General features: G+C 44.4%; 1 protein-coding gene across 1 annotated transcript in view; it reads left to right on the plus strand.

Moving 5' to 3' along the window:
- ppfia2 (PTPRF interacting protein alpha 2) overlaps positions 1–22,784 on the plus strand; it is a 150,059-nt gene that overhangs the window by 112,895 nt on the left and 14,380 nt on the right. The window contains exons 6-19 of the mRNA XM_041963937.1: positions 4,406–4,627; positions 6,399–6,545; positions 9,291–9,425; positions 10,085–10,168; positions 11,139–11,270; positions 11,383–11,445; positions 11,673–11,764; positions 13,568–13,700; positions 14,543–14,760; positions 15,806–16,046; positions 18,006–18,035; positions 18,156–18,286; positions 18,729–18,910; positions 19,962–20,052. Of these exons, the coding sequence (XP_041819871.1) occupies positions 4,406–4,627; positions 6,399–6,545; positions 9,291–9,425; positions 10,085–10,168; positions 11,139–11,270; positions 11,383–11,445; positions 11,673–11,764; positions 13,568–13,700; positions 14,543–14,760; positions 15,806–16,046; positions 18,006–18,035; positions 18,156–18,286; positions 18,729–18,910; positions 19,962–20,052 (1,901 nt within the window). The remainder of the gene's footprint in view (positions 1–4,405; positions 4,628–6,398; positions 6,546–9,290; positions 9,426–10,084; positions 10,169–11,138; positions 11,271–11,382; positions 11,446–11,672; positions 11,765–13,567; positions 13,701–14,542; positions 14,761–15,805; positions 16,047–18,005; positions 18,036–18,155; positions 18,287–18,728; positions 18,911–19,961; positions 20,053–22,784) is intronic.

The following is a 22,784-nucleotide window of genomic DNA, read 5'->3' on the forward strand; positions in this document are numbered from 1 at the left end:
CTGAGACAATGAGGCTTCAGGTGGGCACAACAGTAATTTGACATAATTCTAATAACTTTGGAAATATATCCAGACATTTATAGTGGTTGAACTTGCAGATTTGCATATAGAAGAATGGACTATTGGCTTTGACCCTTCTAGCTTTGAATGTCTTTGCATTTAAAAAAAACATTAGAATTGTTTTAAATATTCCAAATATTAAACATGCACATAGTTTAATCTTTATTAAACTTGGATCTGGGCTGTCATGTATCATCCTCAGATGTCTCCAGTATTAAAATCATTGCACCAGCAATCTTTGTCTACACCTGTGGTTTGGTTGTATTACACAAATCATTCCTGTACATTTAGTTTCTCCTGGTGTCTTAACTGTCAATGTAAGACTGTAAAATATTGCATATATTGTGAAATGGCTTTGCTCATACATGTCGCTCTGCTGGTGTTCTGAAGGTGACCCACGGTCAGGTGAGAGATGTGACCTCAGCCTCTCCAATTATGCAGGAGCACACGTGAACCTGCATAGCTGAATACAAATTTCCCTCTGATTATTAATTTAAAGACAGAGGTGCAGCTGCATCCACCTTCCCTCCATCATACAGAACAGACAGTGCATCAGAGCCCAAAACAACAAACCCCAAAAACCCAAAACAGACCTGCCAGATCCTTTTTTACATGCAGACAGCAGCATCTGCATCTTACAGAGGATACCTGGGTGGATCAATGGAGGCGCCGTCAGTTGGCTGGTCTGCCGCAGGGGCTGAGGGGGAGGGATGTCGGGAGTAGGAAGATGAAGAGCGTGTGCAGAGGGATGGGCTAATGAGGAGACAGCTATCGTCTGCCCTCCTCAAGATAAAGGAGTGAACATGAACGCGTGTTGTTTTTATTTGCGCGCGTGTTTGCAGAAGAAACTGCATGCACGTGTTCGCTGCTAAAGCCCTGATCTGCAGGATCTTCATGGAGGCGCAGTCTTCTCCGGCCGATTCCACGTGTCCCTCGGTTGTCATTAATGTGACAGGTGGAACGAGGTCAGCGAGAGGGGAGGAAGGAGTCAGCGCTGCTCTTGAAGCACATATTGACCCGTGGAGCTCTCAGACCTTTAGCACAGACCTGGATCTGCCTGATAACCAGCTAATGCAGTCTGACAGCTGAATCCTGTTCCTCCACCACCATCATCCAGTAACCATCCTGGACTGGACTGGTGCTGGGTTAGTTTCATAGCCCCGTCACTCCTGGAACACATTTCCTGACATACTCTAGACGTGGGTTGCCTTTAATTTTTGCAGTAACATAAAGAAGAGACTGTGAAAGGTGGATGAATCAACAGGTTTTAGGTGAGAAAGAAAACTTTGATGCAAACTTCCATCATTTAGACAATTTGAGAAGAATGAGAACAGGAACTCGAGAGAACCAAACTAAACTAAACGCGCTGTGTAAGGTACTTACTGTAGCTCTGCATTGATTTTATTAATTTTACAACAGCATTTCATCTACATTAAGCTGCCAGCAGCAGTAGTGAAAGCCATTCTAGCTCCTGGTTGTTGATACTTGTCGTTCTTTTCTATATTGGAGTCATTGGAAATGTCCCATTTCTCCAACTTGTAACAACTGGAATGACGTGAATGGTTTTTCCTGTTCACTCGTGGGTATTTATAGTCAATGATGTGAGTGGGGCATTACGGTCTCACATGCTATGAAATCACATAAAGAAAATGAAATAAAAACACCCTATAAAAGTAACTGTAGCTGTCAAATAAACCTGAAATATACATGTAGCATTTAAAAAGGTAGTACTCAAAGGAAGTATAGGTACCTTGAAATTGTACTTGAGTCCTGCACTTGAGAAAATTATTAACTTCTTTTTTTTTCTTTTTGCCATGTTTGTGTTTGTGCTGTGCAAAATTTGATTGTACCGTTTGCCTTAAATTGTGTTTTAATTCTTATTTTTCACATAAGAGTAGCCACACTGCGTTTCACTGCACGTGTTTTTGTGCAGACAATACGTAAATATGATCTTTGAATCCACTCGATTTCAATGAAAGTTAAGGGAATTTAAAACTAGGGCTGCAGCAGCTTATCATTGTTGATTAGCCTGTTGATTATTTTTTGGTTAATCGATTCATTTTTTTGGGTCTATAAGATGTTGGAAAATGGTGAAAATGTTGAATATTCACATTTAAGAAGCTGAAATCAGAGTCTTGACCTTTTTTCTTTAAAAAAAAAATCAAAGACAACTAATGACTACTAATTGTTTTTGATTTTTTGTTTGAATTGATTAATCGTTGCAGCTCTCCTCACAAAAACGACAAATTACATTTTAAAAAGCATCATGTCTTTACAGAAAAAATGTCCCTGTTACTCTGGAAATTTGACAAATCTCTACCATCTAACAAATCTGTTGGAAGGTAGTCTGAAGTCCAGATGTCTCAAAACCAGGGCAAACCGGGCCAAAGCTCTGCTCAGCTGGACAAGGAGTGAACTGACCCTCTAAACGTGTCTCCTCATGGCGATCCGGAACTTTATCTAAACTCTTGTAGGTTATTAAGAAAAATGGAGCACTGAAACTTTCTCAATCTTAAAAAACAGGTGTTCTGGTGTTACCGCAATGTGAAATGAGCACAATAATGGGAGCCACGGTTGAATAATGTATCGTCCGTGGGACGGTTCAGACATTTGGCAGTAAAGTCGAGCTAAATCCTCAAAGTCGGCCCGTTTTATGAGAGCGACCCAGTGCAGGAGCGCCGGCATTAAAATCAGTGGTGTGATTTAGTGGGTCTTGTTCCCTGCTCGGGTGAATCATTGATCACAGGCAGCAGGCGGAGAGGCCCAATTAGGTTTGTCCTCACAGATGGATGGCCGAGGACGGGCAGCTGGGCCTGATACGGCAGAGAGACGGTGAATAAAGACATCACTTTCCCTCAATCTTCACTTCCACCTGCGATAGAAAAATTACATTTGAACATAAAGAGTCGGCCTTGTTATTTCAAGTGCTGTCAGACGCCGTGAGTTATTTAGCAGTGGTAATAAAGTTGTTTTCTGATCCGCCGTTCTTGGCTCTTAACCTCTGTGTGAGCTGGATCTCTCTGGCACCCCCCCCTCGATAATCTACCTCATGCAGAGACCAGGGGAGCTGCACAGAGTGAGAACTCAGCGAAGCCTAATCATATTACTAATGCAAGTGTCAAAGCAATTTCTCCAATGGAGTCTGGAGTGATTCTCAGTCACCATCCAGAATGAAAGCAGGAAGGGAGCCTTGAGCACCTGAGCTTCAGCTTCTTAGAGACCCAGAGTGTGGGACTCTCGTAAGAAGAGATGGTATCAGAAGTGGGAGCGGGTCTGATTTCTCAAGGATCGCTTCAATGCACCACAGGAAGTCAGAGCATGACAGGAAATCAGAAGATAGTTTTTCGTCTGGTTCATTTTCAATCTTGCTTATGTTTCTATGTTTATGTATTATTTAGGCAGATTTCTGTAATTGGACGCTGCCAATTATTTTTCCCTTCAGTACCCATCTGGTTAAAAGATGTTTTAAAAAGAGAAATCTTTATAAGAAAGTGGTGTGAAACATTTAAAACTGTTTATTTGTTCATGTGCTCAAAGTGTCCTAAACCAAATGGCGCCCAGCCAAACTGGAGACGAAACAGCAGCGACCAACATGTACAAATCCATTAATTTTAGACAGCCAAACAAATCAAAACTCTGGAGCTGCTTTTCTTGTAAAATGTCAGAGATCACTTAGTAATTAATACCAAAATAAAGCTCGTAACTGAGGACACAAGGACTAATTCCTCTGGATTATACAGTATAACACATGGTGGCTGCGTAATCGCCTTTGATTTTGATATAATCGATAAGATTTTGCTTCCTCTAGATAATCTGCTCCCATGTCCTATAAATGAATAGTTTGATATTTTTGGAAATGTGTTAATTCACCCTCTTGCTGATAGTTAGCTGAGAAGATTGATACCACTCATGTCTGCATAGCAGTTATTAAGATGCGTCCAGCAGCTAGTTAGCCTAGTTAAGCATAAAAACGGCTAGCTTGGCTATGTCCAAAGGTAGCAAAATCTGCTCTCCAGCAGCTCTAAAGCTTGCTAACTAGCATGTCATAGGCTAATCTCATTTGTTTAATCTGTACAAATACTCCAGGAAATAGTCAGGCTCATAAACACCATAAACCATAACATGGTTTTCACTTTTTGTCTAAGGATAAAACATTAGCATTAGAGGTGCTGGCAGGCAAGCTGCTTCCCCCAGTTTCCAGTATTTATGCTAAGATGAGCTAACGCACCATAGCTTCATCAGTAAAGTTGTCCATCACTTTCCTTTAGGACGAGATGTGAAGTTTCATTCTGTTGTCAAACTGAAGCTAATGTTGCTATCCCTTCTTTGCTCATTTCTCCCCCAGCGCCTGTCCAACGGCTCCCTGGAGTCGGCCCACGAGGCGAGCCAGGTGGTGGAGCTGCAGGACCTGCTGGAGAAGCAGAACTACGAGCTGGCCCAGATGAAGGAGCGCATGTCCTCCCTGTCCTCCCGGGTCTCCGAGGTGGAGCAGGAGCTGGAGACCGCCCGCAAGGACCTCATCAAGTCAGAGGAGATGAACAACAAGTACCAGAGGGACATCAAAGAGGTTACGGCACGCTCATGCACATTTGCAAGGGAATAACATCCATATCGCGAGAGAGACATCAAAGAAAGCTAGCAGCGGGCTAAAAAAAGCTTCTATTAGCATATACCCTGACACGCTCCCCCCTCTGTGTGGCTGCATGTATCTGCCATACACACACACACATGCACACACAGTTCAGGGCACACTGCTATGCTATGAACATGCCTTCCTCAATCACACTCAGGTGAATCCAATAGACTTCAATAAAAACAAGCAGCTGTTTCTGCATCCGCCGCAGTTTGTTCCTTAAACACCGTTTCATGCTGGAGTGTCGACATGTAAAACACAAACACCAGCCAGTTAAATGCCACTTTCCTGGAGAAATGAGAATGTTTGTGCCATAAATTGGCAATTAAGAGCCCAATCATAAACCTATTCAGTATATGTGTGTGTGAGGTGAGTGGCTGTGAAGTGGGCCGCATATGAATATAAGCTGATCCCCCCCACAGCCCTCAACTGAAATTGCTATTGATTGCTAACGATGCAGGCAGAGGCAGTGATTGTGGTCTGGCAAACGCGGTCTTATCGGACCGACCCCGCGTTATTACCCTGCGCTGCCTCCTCTGAGCGCCGCAGTTTATCCAGCGCTCCATGTGACTTCTATTTTCTGCGTGGTTTGTGAAGCCGCATGGGCTCGAACAGGGTTTGTGTCTGCAGCAATTCTCCATGCAGGAAATTAACTCTCAGAGATAATGTTGCCGTCATGAGGGGGGAAACCTTGCTTCATGGCGGCAGCGTGAGATACCAGATCACAGCCGCGTTTGTACTTTATGAAGCTCCATCTTTGGTCTTATTTGGGATTTGACTTGTTTCTCCTGTAGATTATACTGTGCTCACGTCATATATGGAGCTAATCTGATGAGGAAGGTTTGTCACCTTGCAGCTCCGCTTCGTGTTTGCATTTCCAGATTAGTAACTGTGTGAGGGCTTCTGGACATGTTGTAGCTGGAGGCATTATGTCTTCAGGTCGTCTGTCCCTCCAGCCGTCCCATTATCATGAATGTGACATCTCAGGAGCTCCTCGTGGAAATTTCCTCAAATTTGAAAGATTGTGGTGTGACAACACAACACATTTTTGGCCATAACTCAAGAATTCATACGCTAATTATGACAAAAAAAATCACATAAATGTCTCACAGGATAAAGTGATGAAGTTAAGACGTTTTCTATCCAAAAGGTCAAAGGTCACCTTCACTGTGACATCATAATGTTCTAATCCTGGGCCACCTTGAAACTGTGCTGGTTGTATAGCTCTTCTGTTGGCTTCGGTTGTCCATATCGCCAAGAAATACCTTCTATTAAATTCCTTCCAAGTCTGCATATATTATCAGTCTGGCAGAGACAAATAACATTTTAGGTTTTGTACTAATTACGTGCAGCTGCCTTACACTCATATTTCGTGCTCACTGTGATGAGAACATTTTGCACAGTTGTTTTAGAAGTTTCTGCTTTAATTACCGCTTGTATAATGATGTTTTGTAATGAAATTATGGCACCATCTAAATCAGGCCTGTGCAGATAATTAAATTGCAAAATTAATGTTTGCAAAAATACTTCTGTGAGTTTATATAAACCAAAGTTACAGCTGCAGAAGATTTTTACGGCAAGTTCTGACCAAAAAAAGATTAAATTTAAGACTTCTTCAAAGTACTCATCAGTGAAGAAGACATTTCCCAAATAGATATAAGAAAGCGCTCATCTTTATTGACTCTGTGTGTGTGTCTGCCTGCAGGCCATGTGTCAGAAGGAAGACATGGAGGAACGGATCGTAACGCTGGAAAAACGCTACCTGAGTGCCCAGCGAGAGTCCACCTCGGTGCACGACATCAATGACAAACTGGAGAACGAGCTGGCCAATAAGGAGGCGTTCCTCAGACAGGTCTGTACGGTCCAGGGAGTGCTTGTGAATTCAGAGTGACTGCTGACGCTTTGTGTTTTCCAGTTTCGTTTGCTGTGAATGCTTTCATGTTCGTTTTTAGGCAGATTGAGCTGTGGGTCTGTAGGTCCAGGTGGCTGCTGAGACGGACCATTCATAGCTGCAGAAGAACTGGATTCAGATAAGAATCAAACAAGCATGCAGCTGGTTGTGCAGGATAGATAGTTCTGTCAGCTAACAGAGCCCTTAGAGCTGATCCACAGAGGTTTTGGCAATGAGAAAACCTCTTGACATTGTGTCAAATAATGTCAGAGGAAATTACCACTGGGGAAGGAATTTTGATGGTTTTACTTAAATGTTTACTTCGAGCAGATGCCCATGGCTGGAAGTCATCCTCACAACTGATGCAATGCTGTACAATATGATCAAACGATGGTACAGATTTATTCTCCTTTTGATGATTCCTCGTGATTCATTGCAGCCAATTACATAAATTGCCAGGCCATAGAAGATTGAGTGACATTTTCATGAGTACAGGCTTAAGCACCAGCTGAGCTCTGGAAGGATGGAAAGAATGGCACACTAATATTAGCAGAAGTAATCACAGGCGCGCACAGACACCATGAGACACCCCTTGGCTTTGCTGCAGAGAAAGTTGCTCAGGCACCAAGCGATGACTCTGCAATAGACATTGGAAATATGCTTATTTACAAGATTGATATCACTCTCATATGCAGTTACAAGGCTACAGCCAACAGCGATTTAGCTTAGCTTAGCACAAAGACCGGAAGAAGGGGGAAACAACTAGCCTAGCCTGGCTCTCTCCAAAGGCAACAAAATCTGCATAACAGCACCTCTAAAGATCACTAAGAAACAGATTATTTCATTAATTAACCCCTGCAAACTGTAAAAACTACAATTTGCCATTTTACAGCTGGGAGCAGCAACTTCCTGATTGGCTGGTGTCCACTCCCAGAAGAAATAGTTCTGACAGGCTAGCTCTTTTTAGCCTTTTAGCATCTTTTTTCCAGTCGTTATGCTAACCTAGGCTAACTGGCTGCACCATACCATACAGACATGGTACCAATCTTCAGCCATTTTATTTAGCATTTGATTTCGGAGTCAAGTTTTCCCCTTTTGGCTCGTACACAGCCAAGACCACAAAACAAATGCAGCCAGAAACCCCCTCAGGATGTGCAGAAATGCCCCCTTTAAAGCCTGTGGGTTAGAGCTGCTGCTGCCACACACAAACGCACTCCCTCACTGGCGGTGTAGTGCGTTTACCTGCTGTTGTGCCGGAAGCCGAACCCCGGGATCTGGCCGCTGGTGTCTGAAGACGAGTTGTTCAGGATGTGGGCTTGGCCGTCGGCACAGAGGGATGATGGGAGCAAAAAGGCTCAAGAGATGGATGGAAGGGCACCTAGGGAGGATATCACAAACAAAAACACGCTGTCACGCTCCCCCAGTGTCATCTCAGACACCAATGGGATGGCGACACGGGTAAAGACAGAAAATATCACTGACACACACAATACGACACAGCCCTGGCCCACTCCAGTCTAATTATTGCGTGTCGAGCTGCCAGGCCCGGTGCTTTGGGGAGCAGAGCATCTGTCGCTGATGGCAAAGGCTGCCAACCCGGCCCCCAAAAAAAGAGTCTTAAAACTGATCAGAGCCCCAAGCAAGGCGGCGAGAAAAGCCTCAACACGCAACATGGACTTACAAGTCACTTGGTGGCAGCTTCGCCGATTGCCGGGTTTGATTTCCATCTTTATAACGCCGAGTGCTGTATCTGAATGCCTAATCAGGGCAATTACCGGTATCTGCTGAGTAAAAGTTGCCACTGTCACTCTTGGCAAGTGCAGAGCCGCTGCTATTCTGACTCTGTTGTGGTGCTATTTTGAAGGAGGGCCGAGGCGCGTTGCCAGAGCCTTCAGTAGCCAGTCCTCCTACTAAAGACGGATATCTGTGATTCTATTTTCTACCAGGCGATGATGCTCTGCTGACATTCAAAGGGAAAAAAGGGAAGAGATTCACATTCACAGACTATTTCTGATATTATACTGTAAGCCAGGATAAAGGGGCACAAAACGTACTGTAAACTATCCTTAAGTTATGTTCACTCACTGTGAACTGAAGTACTGAAAGCAGTCAATCCCGTGGATAAAACTCCACACTTCCTGCAGATGTTTCACAGTAAAAGCCCAGCATTAGCTCAAATGCTGGTGGACCCCACCTCCACACTGAACGCTAGTTCTGAGTCGGTTTTAGGTGTTCGCACTGGAAAAGTGACAAAAACTTGTCACTAAGTAGGAATTCAAGCTTTCTGTGAGAGGTTTCATTGACAGTGGCATCCAAATTTGCTGTTTAATTGATATCTATTGCTGTGTGCACCATTTTCTAACACAACACAGCTAATCAGGTCGTTCATTTCTTGCAACGCCTGACTGATGCAGGATTTTTTGGGCCAATGCCAATATTTATATTCGAAAAATCAGAGTATAATCATCAACTCTCTGCACACTGAGCACCAAGTCTCTGGCTGCTTTTAATTCATCATCTTAAATGTTTTCTTTTTGAGAAATCCTTGATCTGCTTTATTTATAGTCCCCCCAGTTTCATTGAAAAGAGCTTAACATCGAACAGCGAATGGCACTGTTGGCCTTTACTTGTTCATCCCTGCCATCATTATTATTTAACTCCCAGTAAATCTTCTGAACAGCTACCTGCTGATGTTTGTGTGCACAGATGGAGGAGAAGAACAGGCAGCTGCAGGAGAGGCTGGAGCTTGCCGAGCAGAAGCTCCAGCAGACCATGAGGAAGGCGGAGACGCTGCCGGAGGTGGAGGCTGAACTGGCCCAGAGGATAGCGGCCCTCACCAAGGTAGGAGCACACACACGAACACACATACTGCTGTACATTCCCACAGATGCCCTGCTCACCAGATTGTTCTATACCTATGTGTAAGTGTGCACGTGGTGTCATGTCATGACGTTTCAACATGTCCCTCTCCTCTTCCTCGGCCACATAGTCTGACTCCAGCTCCTCTTCCTCCCCCGATGATTATCACTTTGTTATGGAAGCTAAACTCCAAGACATGAACTCCATTCTTAGGAAGGTAGTCCCAAAGGGCATCGCAGCTACTGCCAACTCCTGTAGAGAGCAGATTTCATTCATTTATCTTATTAGTGTTTTGTGGCGAGCGTGTTTACTGGGATTCTGCTCTGGCTGTTCTACCACCATGGGACAGCTGCATGGCACTTCTGGCTGGAGCTCATACTTGGCAGTGCTGGAGGAGCTCTCTTCCTCTTTCATTCTGTCCTTTGGTGGCCTCCATCTTTCTCCTTGTCACTCTTTGTTTGAGCCAGCTCTCTCTGCAGTTCTGCTTTCAAACGGTAGACATCCATCTTTGAGTTTGGGATAGAGGCTTTGGCTTGTGTCGTCGCCACTGCTTTTCTCTGTTGCCCGTTAGGCTGTGGAACAGATCAGCGGCAGATCATCGTGCCCTCTTTTGTCCTGTCTGTGCTGTGATCCGTCTGTAGGCGGAAGAGCGTCACGGGAGCATCGAGGAGCGAATGAGGCACTTGGAATGCCAGCTGGAGGAGAAGAACCAGGAGCTGCTACGGGTGAGTCAGCGCGGAGGCGTTTTGCCAGGCAACGTTAACCAGGCGGCCACTCCTGCATGAGCGCGACAGCTTGAGGCGACTGTGGCTGATGACACGTCGTCTGATGTATCACCCGTGACACTTGACCAAACCAGTGTTTCACACGCTCTGGTTTGTAAAATGCTCACACATGATGCAATTATGTACTACTTTAGATCGCACAAGCATCCTCGGAGTCACATTTTTGCGGTATTTTCTAACTGTATGAAAGTATAGTTATAACCTCAGAACTGGAAAAATGAAATTGCTTCTTCCAGTTCACACTGAAAGGCAGCTCAGAAGGGCTTGTGCGAAAATAGAAAGTAGCAGCTTTATGCTTCAGCAGCACCTAAGATGCTCTATAACAACAAGATAAGCTTTACAAGCTGCACCAATGGTATGAGATGGTTCACTTCCTGTCCCTAAGTGGTCACCTCTCCCCGAGCCCCATTGGGTGTTTTGACACTATATTGATAGACAAAACCATAAAGCACTAGATACAGTACAAATTGAACATTTGTGCCTTATTTTGCCATCCTTTTCTTTTTTTTGCTAGCTTAAATATGCTCCAGTCTGAGCAGTCAGGTCTCGAACAAGGTTAATTTTCTCCTGATTTGTCTAAAAATGACATTTTAGTGAGAGAACATTTGGAAGAAAGAAAGAAAATGGGACCGGAACAATCTCCTGCTCACAGACTCAGGACCATCAGCCTCCTAAAGGGGCGGATCACCCATGTGAGGGTCTTGTTTCCATAATACTGTCTTTTTAAAGCAGCACCTTGGAGTCAGGACGCCCAAAGAGGTAGACGCTGCTTTGCTTTGCTAAAAACGATGGAAACCACTGCTTTAAAGTAACCAGCAGCTTTTGATCAAACATTTTAAAGGCGTTGTGGCCACTTTTTGTCAAGTCCGTAGATATGGCTTTGAAATTCAGCTCTGCTTCACCCCTCCAGGCTCGACAGAGGGAAAAAATGAACGAGGAGCACAACAAGCGACTCTCGGACACGGTGGACAGACTCCTCACGGAGTCCAACGAGCGTCTTCAGCTCCACCTGAAGGAGAGAATGGCAGCTCTAGAAGAGAAGGTTAAAGACGGCTGCCATGCCGACGGAAACCTGTCAATATCACTTCTGTCCAATGCAGCGTCAGCAGGAGATGGATTTCTATCACCTGACTTTTTTTTTCTTCTCTTTGCAGAATCTGTTAATCCAAGACTCTGAAGGTTACAGGAAACAGTACGAAGAGTCAATCCAAGAGAAAGTAGGTTGCGGAGATCAAGAAGTGATGACTTATTAAAGTAGTTTTTAATACAGAAATAATGAGATTGGTTTTTGGCATTCATTTTAGTGTTTATTAACCTCTGCAGCTGAATATTCATCAGCTTCCCACATGGGCAGGATAATGAGATGAATTTCATAAGCAGCATGTAGAGACACTAGAGTATGACTCTGTCCTGTCGTCACATCTTGTCCAACTGTTTCGTCCAGACACAGCTGGCGGAGGAGATTGAGAAGCTGAGATCAGAGCTGGACCAGTTCAGATTGAGGGCAGGCTCCCTCACAGAACCCACCCTGTCACGGTAGGTGATTTAAGGTTTGACTCGTATGAATTTAGACCACTGGAGCCTGAAAATCTCCACTGACCTTTGACCCTCTGCTAAGCTCGGCCACCCTTGGATAGTGTTGATTTGCCTGTAAAGCTTTCTGTTCTGTTGCGATACAGCTGCAGTTTACAATAACAGCACCAGATTTACAACTGCAAACACTTTATTTTGATTTTTTTTTAATGGTCACACAGAGGTCAACAAAAACTAGCTTCTCTTTTCGAGCAAGTGCTGATTCTGACGTCTGAAATGACAACTGTTGCTGGCATTAGGCAGTAGCTGTAGCTAGCTAGCTAATTAAGGTAACATTAGCGCCATGAGTTGGATTCAAGCTGACTCAATTTAAAAAGAAAATTTTGCAAAAGGGGTTTTAAATATACGCTTGAGGGCTAAATACTGTGGCTAAAGCTACATGTCTCAGGCAAAGAGTCGGCTTCACCAGTTGACGTAGAGGATGTGATACTAAATAAAGTGCCCATGTTATTCTTAAACTGCAGCGCAGAGCGAGTTAGCCCTGGTGTTATGAGTCTGATAAGAAAGGAATTATAATTGTTGACAAGCTAACAGCTAACTCAGGTAAAGTTAGCTTGGGTTGCTGGACTGTTAATGTCCCCAAAAACCAGTCTAAAACAGGAAAGAGTCGCTAACGTTGCCTTAAACCCAGATAGAGCAGGTAAATACAACAATGTGCTATTTTTTTTTTTTTTTTTACTTAGCCTGTAACCTGTAAGTCTGCAATGGCTAACTACTGTAGGTAGGAAGCTAGTTAGCCTGGCATGCTAACGCTCAAAGCTTACGTTAGTGCAAATAAACACACAGTTGAATGTTTTGGGAGAGAAAATTACACCCTTCAAACTCTGTAAATGCTGAGAATCATTTTTGTGTGAAGAAATCCAAAATGCTTAGTAACAGTTGCTAAGCTCTAATTGGTCAATTGCTTTCAGGGGAGGAGTTTAGGTGTATTAGCACCTGGCTGCAACCTTTTTGCCTCTTCTCATGATGAAGCTCGCCAGCCTGGTGCTTCTCAGAAATAGGCCCAAACAAAAGTGAGATTCAGTTCAATGCAGTTCTGGAGTTCGCGGATAATTAAGCAACTGCATGAAACCAAGATGGGCCCACGTGCAAACAGTGGTCAGTATTCAGAGACCGTTCATTGTCCAGCGGTCGACTCAGGGACAAAACACGATGCCCTAAGGAAGCTTAACTGTCGTAGCATCTTCCAGCAGAGATTTAATAAAAATACCGTCGGTATAACCGATCTAACTGAGGGTTGTGCATGTAACAGGAAGCAACTGAAATGCAGGAATATGGATATCCTCTCTCCAGTAGCAGTCCTGTTATTTCATCTGTCACTGAAACATTTCGCTCTGCACTATTGTTAGAAACACTGCTATCGCTGAATTCTCTGTGTCTATTACTGGATGTTTTCAGCTTCCCTTTCATGCTGCATGAAGCGCTAATATTACAGTGCTGATGTGTTGACAGTAGCAGACATAATATTCTCCATAGACAAACCATTTGGAGCCACAGAGGCATGCATAACGAGCCCTGATCCTTCAAGGAGTACACTTTACGCCACATCACCGTGACTATTAGCTACGCTTTCGGCACCCAAACACAAGGTTTCACCGTCTGCATAACTGTGAACATTACCATAACGTTTTCGTTGTGTGTCATCTTTTGTAGTCTGCTTCACGGCTCGGGCACAGCCCCAGAAGATGTTTTAATGTAGGCGCACGCCAGGAAGGTGTAGCGTGACTGATAAAAGCTCTTCCTCAGGTCTCATCTGGACACGTCGGCCGAGCTCCGATTCTCGTTGGGATCTCTGGCTGAAACCCAGTCGGACCACTACCGCTCAGCCAAGGTCATCCGCCGGCCAAGGAGAGGTCGAATGGGTCTGCGTGAAACCAAGGTGAGCCGCAGAGTGTTCAGTCTCAGCCTGTGTCTTATAGTAAAAGTGAAGGAACTGCTCGTTCTCTCCTTGTTTGCTGTTTTTCTCAGAGTTTGAAGGTTAGAAATTAGAGTAGAAATCTTCCTGAGAACTGTGAGGCTGCTAAAAGTCTCTAATAAGATAATATCATTAACCTTTGGAAAGGATGCTCAAATCAGATTAACATCTTGTGTTTTTGTTCCCTTGAGAATGCCTCAATCAGAGTGCTTTATGGCACTTTTAACTAAATAACAGTGTTGAGAGTAACATGGGGAGAGTTTAAAGGCAGGTTTAAAAGGTGATCTCAGGCTTAGGCTCTCAAAATGTTCTCATGCTTTGATGGAGGGAGGAAAAAGTCCAGGCTAGCCTCTCTCAGGATAGCATTATTTCTGTCCAGCATTTAAATGTTAGTGTACTGTCCAGCAAATATATTGTTCCAAGAGCAAATGGTGAATAAAATTGAAATGTCCAGACAAAGTAAGGCACTGTAAGTTATTTTAGAGGATAATGATGTGTGCTGTCAGGGCACAGCTACAGTAACATGGAGTATAATTAAATGTGTTTTCATCGTGTTTGTCTCTTGCCCATATTTTTGCTCACTGATGTGATTAACAAGACATTCAGTTAGTTGGGTTTGGTGCATTAAACAAAAAGTTTCATGCTCTTCTACAAGGATTCGTGACAGAAAACACTTTGATTATGTAAAGAGAAGGTTTCCAGTTCCCTGAGGAGGCCTCTTATTCCCCAAATGCTTTTAAATGTGCTAAATTAGAACTTAAAAGTTTGGTCTGGTATTCACAGTCTGCCGTTATCTTCCTGTGCAGGCGAAATCGCTGGGGGAGCACGAATGGCGCTCACAGCAGCTCGGGGTTCTGGGAGGCCACCACTTCGAGAGCGACACGGAGATGTCGGACATCGACGACGACGACAGGGAGACGCTGTTTAGCTCCATGGACCTTCTGTCGCCCGGCGGCCACTCCGACGCTCAGACTCTGGCCATGATGCTGCAGGAGCAGCTGGATGCCATCAACAAGGAGATCCGGTACCTGACGCTCGCCGCAGTATTCATTTCATAGAAAAGGCCAGATTGCCAGACGTATTGATTCGCTCGCTTTATTTATCGTGCTCGGAATCGTTTTTACTTCGGATCCGGTTAACATGTTTTTAAGGTCATGTCCCAGAAAGCTGAGCCGTTTTTTGTAGATTTTACTGAAACGTCTCAGACTTTGGGGCGATAGCGTGTTGTTAGAACTGTCTCCACTGCTTTTAAGGAATGTGACCTAACTTTGCCCTGTTTCTACCCCGACCCTTTAAGCAATATTAAATAACACACCCAGGTGAGAACATCTTATATTCATGGGAACAGAAGCAGAAGAATCAACCAATCATGTGTGCAGGATAATCCACCTGCCCATTATGTTATCAATATGTCTTCCCCCAGATATGTGAAAAAACAGCTTCGGACTAAGCTGCCACGCAAGACTCTGTCGCGCTCATGCTAAGCTATCGGTTGTCAAGCGCTCGCACTCCTGTATGCGCTCGGTGTTTCGGGGAATGTGATCTTCCTCTTACTTGTTAATGCTGTAATTATCTGGTGCTGATAAGTATTCATAACCCCAGGCGCAACTTAACTTGGTTCTTTATTTCAAGGGCTCTTAACATGCCTTTTGGTCTTTCCTAATTTACATCCCCATCAGTAGACGCAGAGCCACGTTTCTTCCACGAGGCGTTAATTCAAATCTGATGCCAGATAGTGATCATGAATCCAGGGAGTCGATCTCTCGGCTAATTACAAAGTTAGACCCTGGCTATGTTAAAGCTAATGACCTGACTTTTAGCCTTTTTATCGCCTCACTATTGGCTTTAATTAGTTTGCCTTATACTGTAGGCATTTAGCGGAATTTGTTAGGGAAATCTCCTGAAATCCACCTCCAGAGACCTCCACAGATAAGGCTCAGCTCTGGAGCTGTGATACTGATATCATGCTTGCCTGCAAGTAAAAGAGGTTTTATTTAGCTCTATGCTGCAAAACCTTCACGATCATACGAGACGAAGACCTTTTCCTCTTGTGTCCTCCTCTCCTGAAGGCTGATCCAGGAGGAGAAGGAGTCGACGGAGCTGCGGGCGGAGGAGATTGAAAACCGGGTGGCCAGCGTCAGCCTCGAGGGCCTCAACCTGGCTCGAATGCACCACCACGGAGCCTCCATCACCGCCTCAGCCACCGCCTCCTCCTTGGCCTCTTCCTCCCCACCCAGCGGACACTCCACCCCCAAACTCGACCCTCGAAGCCCCGCCCGCGATATGGAGCGCATGGGGGTGATGACGCTGGTCAGTTTCTGTTTGTTTCCTGTTTATGGAATCAGGGTTTGCACACAGACTGGATTTTTTTTTTGTCCAAAATTGGATCGACATCATTCCCATGAGGAGAAACGTGTTGCAGCTTCGGACATGATGCAAATTCAAAAACACGTAGGGACATCCAAAACCAATCCAACAACGGAAGCGTGCTGCGAATGAGAAAAACGTGCTGCAGAAAGCCAAAACAAATGCATTAAAAGCAAAAACACTGCAAATACAGAAAAGATGCTAAGTCTACAATACACAAACTGCAAAAACAACTGCAAGAGAAAAACGCTGCAGTTCCAGACAACACAGTGGAAGACACGGCATCGTTTCTCTGTTTGCTCCGTGGTTGCTTTTATGCATTTGTTTTTGCTTTCTGCAGCACATTTTCATTCGCAGCACGTTTCCATTGTTTTGATTTTCAGATGGCTTTTTGAATCAGCTGCAGCGTGTTTCCCCTGATAGAAATAGTTTTTGGTTTTGCAGCACGTTTGCCCTCATCAGCCACCACAGAAAATGCATTAAAGTAGACATTTTGTGGTTTGTAAGTGAGCCTCAATTTATTTAATTGCACTGACATCGAGTGGACGCTACTGTCACAGTGAAGTAACAATATGTATAATCCGAGATTTATCAAAATCAGATCAATTGTGTAAGAATAATTTTGATTTGACCCTAAATTTTTCACATACGTCAATACATTTTATTAAAAAAATACAACACATAGTGCCAAAACAGTTTAAATCACAAGTTTTTTACTTATTTAACTTTTATAATAGTGACGTGTGAACCCTAATCCAGACATTTAGTTATTAATTAACTTTTAACATCATAATCAGCTCGACCAGTGTTCAAACACTTGAGATGAACATCTGTTCATCACACCAAACGTCTCATGTCGGATAAAACTGCTCACAACAACCGCTGTTTCCGTTCTATATTGTGACCTTTCCAATCACGTCCAGCACATTGGTTGCTTTCGTGAGGCCAGAACACGCTATCGAGACACGTGACCAGGTTCAAGTGCCGTCTGATATATCACACTGATGACCATCACAAGAGCAGCAGCTCGTGTGACATGTGACGTGGATTTCTGCGAGGCTCTCTGGTTCCGGCCTCCAGCGCCGTTACTGACGGCCGGAAATTCCTTTCAGAGATTCAGTGTGCTCGTGTCACACAGCAGCATTTGATTAGAGTAAGCCTCAGTGTACTTTCATGGATTTAAGATGTATTTTTAGAGATTGTACCACTTTTGTAAGCACACAGAGATGCATTGTGTGTAAAATATGTCTCGCTCCCTTGTGCAAAGGGTACCATATGTCCACAGCAGCTTATGCACAGAGTGGGTTGTTTCAATCAGTAGTAAAAAGTGTTAAAGAAAAAAGGAAGCAAAAGCAGCTGCTCTGTCGAGGTTGTTTTTTTTAGCGTAGCTCTGCAAGTTAAACCGTATAACTGCAGAAGGCATTAATTTTTGAAGACTCGCTGCATTAAATTAGCGTGCGGAGAAAGTCGTGACAGAAGCTGTCTCGCTCCGTCAGCTGTCATCAGGCAGCCCAGATGTCAAAGGGACGGATGGCTTACAGTTCCTCCCAGAATAGACAGTGTACGTCTTACAGCTCGGTTCCTCGACCCGAGGCTGGAACTCTCCAGATGTGCCCGTCAAAGAAGAAATACCTCTAAAAATACTCGTATATGCCACCATAATGCACCAGAACAAGAGGATGCAGTGTGTCCTCTTCCCAGAGGCCTGTAAAGGAATAAGACTGTATTGATCGTGCAAATGAGTTGTTTACCAATCCTTCTTTGTCCCTCTGTATCGATCCGTGAATGGATGATCTGTTATTGGGCTCGTGAGCATCTGTATGATATTTATATGAATGAGCCAATAGCCTGTTTTCATCCAGGCTTTAACACGTTGACAATTGTCTTTTCTCTGCCCGACAGCCCAGTGACCTGAGGAAACACAGGAGAAAGGTACACGCAGCATCACCAGATCCTGAATGTGATGTTACTGAACCACCATAATGACACCCTGGATTAAAAGGTGGTTTGAGGGTCACGTCTAACGCCCCGTTCTTTGCCCTCGGCCCTCAGATAGCGGCGGTGGATGAGGACGGCCGCGAGGACAAGGCCACCATCAAGTGCGAGACGTCCCCCCCTCCGACGCCGCGCACTGTCCGAATGACACACACACTGCCAGCCTCCTCACACAATGACGCACGAGGGTAGGGTTCAGCTGCACCAACAGCTGGATGCAAAAACTCCTGCTAAATTTTTAGCTTGATGGTTTTCAGGTGGCGCAGTCATCTTTAGCCGTGCCTATTTTATTTTGCTTTGGATGAGAATGAGATGGTTTACTGCCCACATGGAAGCTTCCAATTTAGCTGCAGTTTTTCCATGAATATTTTTTTTGCCGCACAGGCAGTAGCAACAGTATTAGATGAGCCTTTGGTAATTGGCAGCAAAAACGTCAAGGATACTGCAAAGAAGAACATATTTCTTTAAAAGCAGAACAAAGAAAGCAATTAAATATACACCAGATGACAATTCTTTGAAAGGTATGAATGCATTATCAAGAATCATTCATGCATGTAGTCCAATGAGAAATCATCTCATGAACTCGACATGCACCTGAGACGTGTTTTCTGTGCGTGCTCGCGCCCTCAGGATCGTGGCCTCTCTGGAGGCCGAGGCCAGCGCGCTGAGCAGCGTGGCCAGCAGCCAGGACTCCCTCCACAAACAGCCGAAGAAGAAGGGCATCAAGTCCTCCATCGGTCGGCTTTTCGGCAAGAAGGAGAAGGGCCGGTTGGCGCATCTGGCACACAGACATGTCATGGTAGATCCGCAAGGTGAGCACCGGGAACGTGTTCCAGAACAGCCAAAAACTGCAATGTGCTGATATTTTAGGTCATTTAACTGAAAGAGATTTTAGATTTACCCAAATCTGTGTTGATAGGGTAGAATGGGTTCTTCTCAGGATGTTGTTCCTGCTATTAATGCATAGTAAGACAATATGATATCATGGGATGTCGTATAGTAGCGCTCCACTAGTAGCGTTTCCTGTGTTATATCTGTGCATTTTAAGGTTTTCATGTGTCTCCATACACTTCCAGTGAAAGGAGATGGCACGTTTTATGAGTTTTGCACGTGCAGAAAAGAACATCGTGAAACAGCCGAGGTTTAATGAGGTTTAGGCACCAAAATCACTTGGTTAGGTTTAAGAAAAGATTCTGGTTTGGGTTAAGCTAAGCTGCTTTTTATGCTACGTCACCTGACATTTGCACGTTAAACGACACCATCTCTGCACAATAGAAGTCAGTATAGACTAAACTGACATGGAGTGGTTTATGAGAAGCAAAAAACGCTTTGTAATTACACACAGAATGACTTTGACAGTGTTATTCTTCTGTCGTGTGTTGCGAGCGAGAACATGTTTCTGCAAACCAGATGCTCCTCCGCTCAGCTGAAAAACCTCATCAGATGCAGCCCAATCAGAGAAACTTAATGCATCACATCCATCAAATCAGCTGTGGCTGAATTACATCTAATTTTTTAACGAGACCATAATGACCTGACGAATCTGCAAAGCAACACAGCAGTTTGATCATATAACAAACTGCTGTGTCTTATTATGAATTTCAAATTAAAGCATCGGATGAATATTGTTGAATATTGTACAAAATAGGTTATGACTGTTATATTCTATAATTATCACCTTTTTCAAACATGTGGAAGTCACCTTAACACGACTTTAGATAAATCCTAAAAACAAATACATATTAAATTGTGTATCAGAGGCAAATACAGCACTTTTCATTTCAGTATTTATTTACTTCATATCGTACAGTATCAGTTTCAGGCTGTATTCACTGACGTCCTGTGTTCTTCCTCTCGCCTCAGCAACCATGATGGACCCAGACATGGCGGGCCAGGACATGGGGGTGGGCAAGCTGGGAACTCAGGCTGAGAAGGACCGCAGGTTGAAAAAGAAGTAAGCTTCGCCCAAAGATCCACATCACTAGAGGCCATGAAACAGAAACTACACCCAACATCCAAACCCTTAGTCGGGTCTTCTCACACGCAGCTGACAGTTAAATTTCGTATGATGACCACGTTTAGTTCCTGGTCATGTTTAGGAGAAGCACTGTGCTGGGAAGTCATGCAGCTGTGTGTTTTTAGCCCTTTCAGAGGCGTTAACCTCTGCCTCCTGTGTTTACTGTTAGCTCTCTCCCCCCGCGAAAGCACGGCCTCGCCGTATGTAACACCATAAGCCACGCCGAGGACAGGATCGATAGAAAGCAGAAGCTGGATCAGTCCGAGATCAGCCTCACTGTATTCAGACACAGAGCCAAAGTCAGACTATTGATCCAGGCTGAAAAAACAATTAATCTCACAAAGCCACTTTGTCAATTTGGACGCTCTAGGTGTGCTTTTCCTAACACACACCCCCCATAGATTACACCCATGGTCAAACCGGGGGGGTGTGTTGGCCCCCACTCAAATCAAATCTTTCAGCAGGAGTGTTGCAGAATGTGTGTGCGTGCGCGTGTGTGTGTGCATTGCCATGCCCCAGTGCCAAATGATGAATGTCATTTGCTCGAAGTGCACATTGAGTTGTCATGACGATTAACTTTGCCTCCCATGTAGTCGGTCGATAGCGAGTATCGCTCGTTGTATGTTGACAAACGTGTTGTTCTCTCCTCCACTGCACTGACTTCTTCATAGCGGTGTCCGGGATTAAGGCCACACCACCACCTTGCATCTTGGCGCCTCCTCCGCACTGCATGCCATTCAGCTGCCTGCACTACTTTTTCCATTTCAGCATCTTGATCGATCAATACCGCTGTGGTCTCATTGTTGGTGTGTGCGCGCGTGTGTGTGTGTTTTTTTAAGTATCTGAATGTAACTGAGCATTTGAATGTAAGGCCGTGGAGGGGGTCTTGCTGTGTTTCAGTGCATTTCTCATTTCCTCTGCTGCACGAGATGTTGCTCAGGACTGCATTGTAGAAGATGACTTTTTTTTTTTTTTTTTGACTGGTCTACAGATGCTCCTGTAAACGAATGTCCTCCATTGTGAGATATGCGTGCGTGTGTGTTTTTGTTTAGAGCCGTATCGTTTAATTGCCTATTAACTCATTAACATTTTGTGTACTTTTGTCTCCCCGTCACTCTCTCTCTCTTCTTTGCTCTCTGGCTCTCTCCTCTCTTACCCTTCCTCTCCCTCTCATCATCCTCTGACTCTAACAAAGCGGGTAAGTTGTGAGGATGTATAACTGACCTCCTGGATATGACCATTGTCTCAGCCATATTGCCCTGTCTGCCATCTCTGCTGTCTGTCCGCCCATCCGTCCTCTCCCGAAAGACCAGTGCCACAGCCGACGCCTCTTATCTGTTTATCTCTCTATCCTTCATGGCTGTTAATGACGCCATTGCGTTCTTTCTTTCTTTTTTTTCATTTACCATCTGAAGACGTTTCTTCCCCCCTTTTTACAGTTCAATGGCAGCTGCATCCATGGCTGGACAGAGAATGTGCCGCCGCTAAAACCGGGGCCCAATTATTACACCCGGAATGTCTTCCTCTCCTTATATGTGTCTCTATCTATTTGTGTGAGAATAACCAGCTGCAACTCCTGGTTATGGGACTGTCAACTGTTCTTTTTGTTTGTATTATTTGTCATAACTGTTTCCTTACTTCCCTTTCCCCAGCTATGTTCAGTGGATGTATTTCTCCATGCATTAGACCTGACCTGAACATAAAACATGGGCTACCTCCCCATGTGCTGGATAGATGAGACAGTGAATGTACCTGGTTGTGTTTGGATCAACACATTTCCTCTGTCCCTGTAGGCTTCTGTATGCCATGTATGCTGTGTTTAAGTGCCCTTTCACTGTACTGAGGCCTTCAACGCTGAGAGTGCTACATGTATCATGTTTATTACTAAGCCCACTCTTTCCATTTGTCAAGTTCTTTGACAACATACTCAGGGAATGCATTGTTGATTCAGAGTTTTTGTTATGAAATGTGTTCACTAAATAGAATAAGAAGTGCATTGTTTTTGGTGTGTGGGCGTGAGTACGAGTGTGTTCCTTGGTCCCGGTTGTCCGGCATTTTTAGGCTGGTTATGAGTTCTGTGTCTCGCCGAGTGTGGGAGGATTCGGCAGAGTACAAATAGCTCCGTGCACGACAAGCCAAGAGCATCTATTCGCCGGTCTTTGTCGATAAAGTGCGATTTGCATCTGAGTAAATGTGCACCGCCGCAAATCGCCGCTCAGCCCTCTTAGGTTACACTTTAACACCTGCCTGAAAAAAAAAAAGGCAAAAACATGGAGCACAGCCCAGAAAATGTGAAGAAAAAGTTCCTTTTATAAATACAATGCAGCGCGAGAGAAAATCTCTCTCAGCAGAATCGACTCTCGAGACGCTGAACAGGGATGAGTCGGGCAGTTGTGCTTAGATTAGCGGTGAGGGGTCCAGCCTCACTGAGCTGCTGCTGTAGCACGGTGCCCTCCAGGTGTATGAGTGTGCTGCTGTGTTTGCAGTCAGAGAGCACATTCAATACCTTCACCAAGACGCTAAATCCTCTAAATGTGTTATTTTAATCAAATATTTACTCAGATTGTGTATTAAAATACACAGATAATCCCTTGTTAATTTAACACAGTTTAGGAATATTACAGTTTAAAGTTGTTATGTTGCTGTAGCGCAGCTGCATAACAACTTCA

This window comes from Chelmon rostratus, chromosome 22 (assembly GCF_017976325.1).
Source record: "Chelmon rostratus isolate fCheRos1 chromosome 22, fCheRos1.pri, whole genome shotgun sequence".
Taxonomy (NCBI): domain Eukaryota; kingdom Metazoa; phylum Chordata; class Actinopteri; order Chaetodontiformes; family Chaetodontidae; genus Chelmon; species Chelmon rostratus.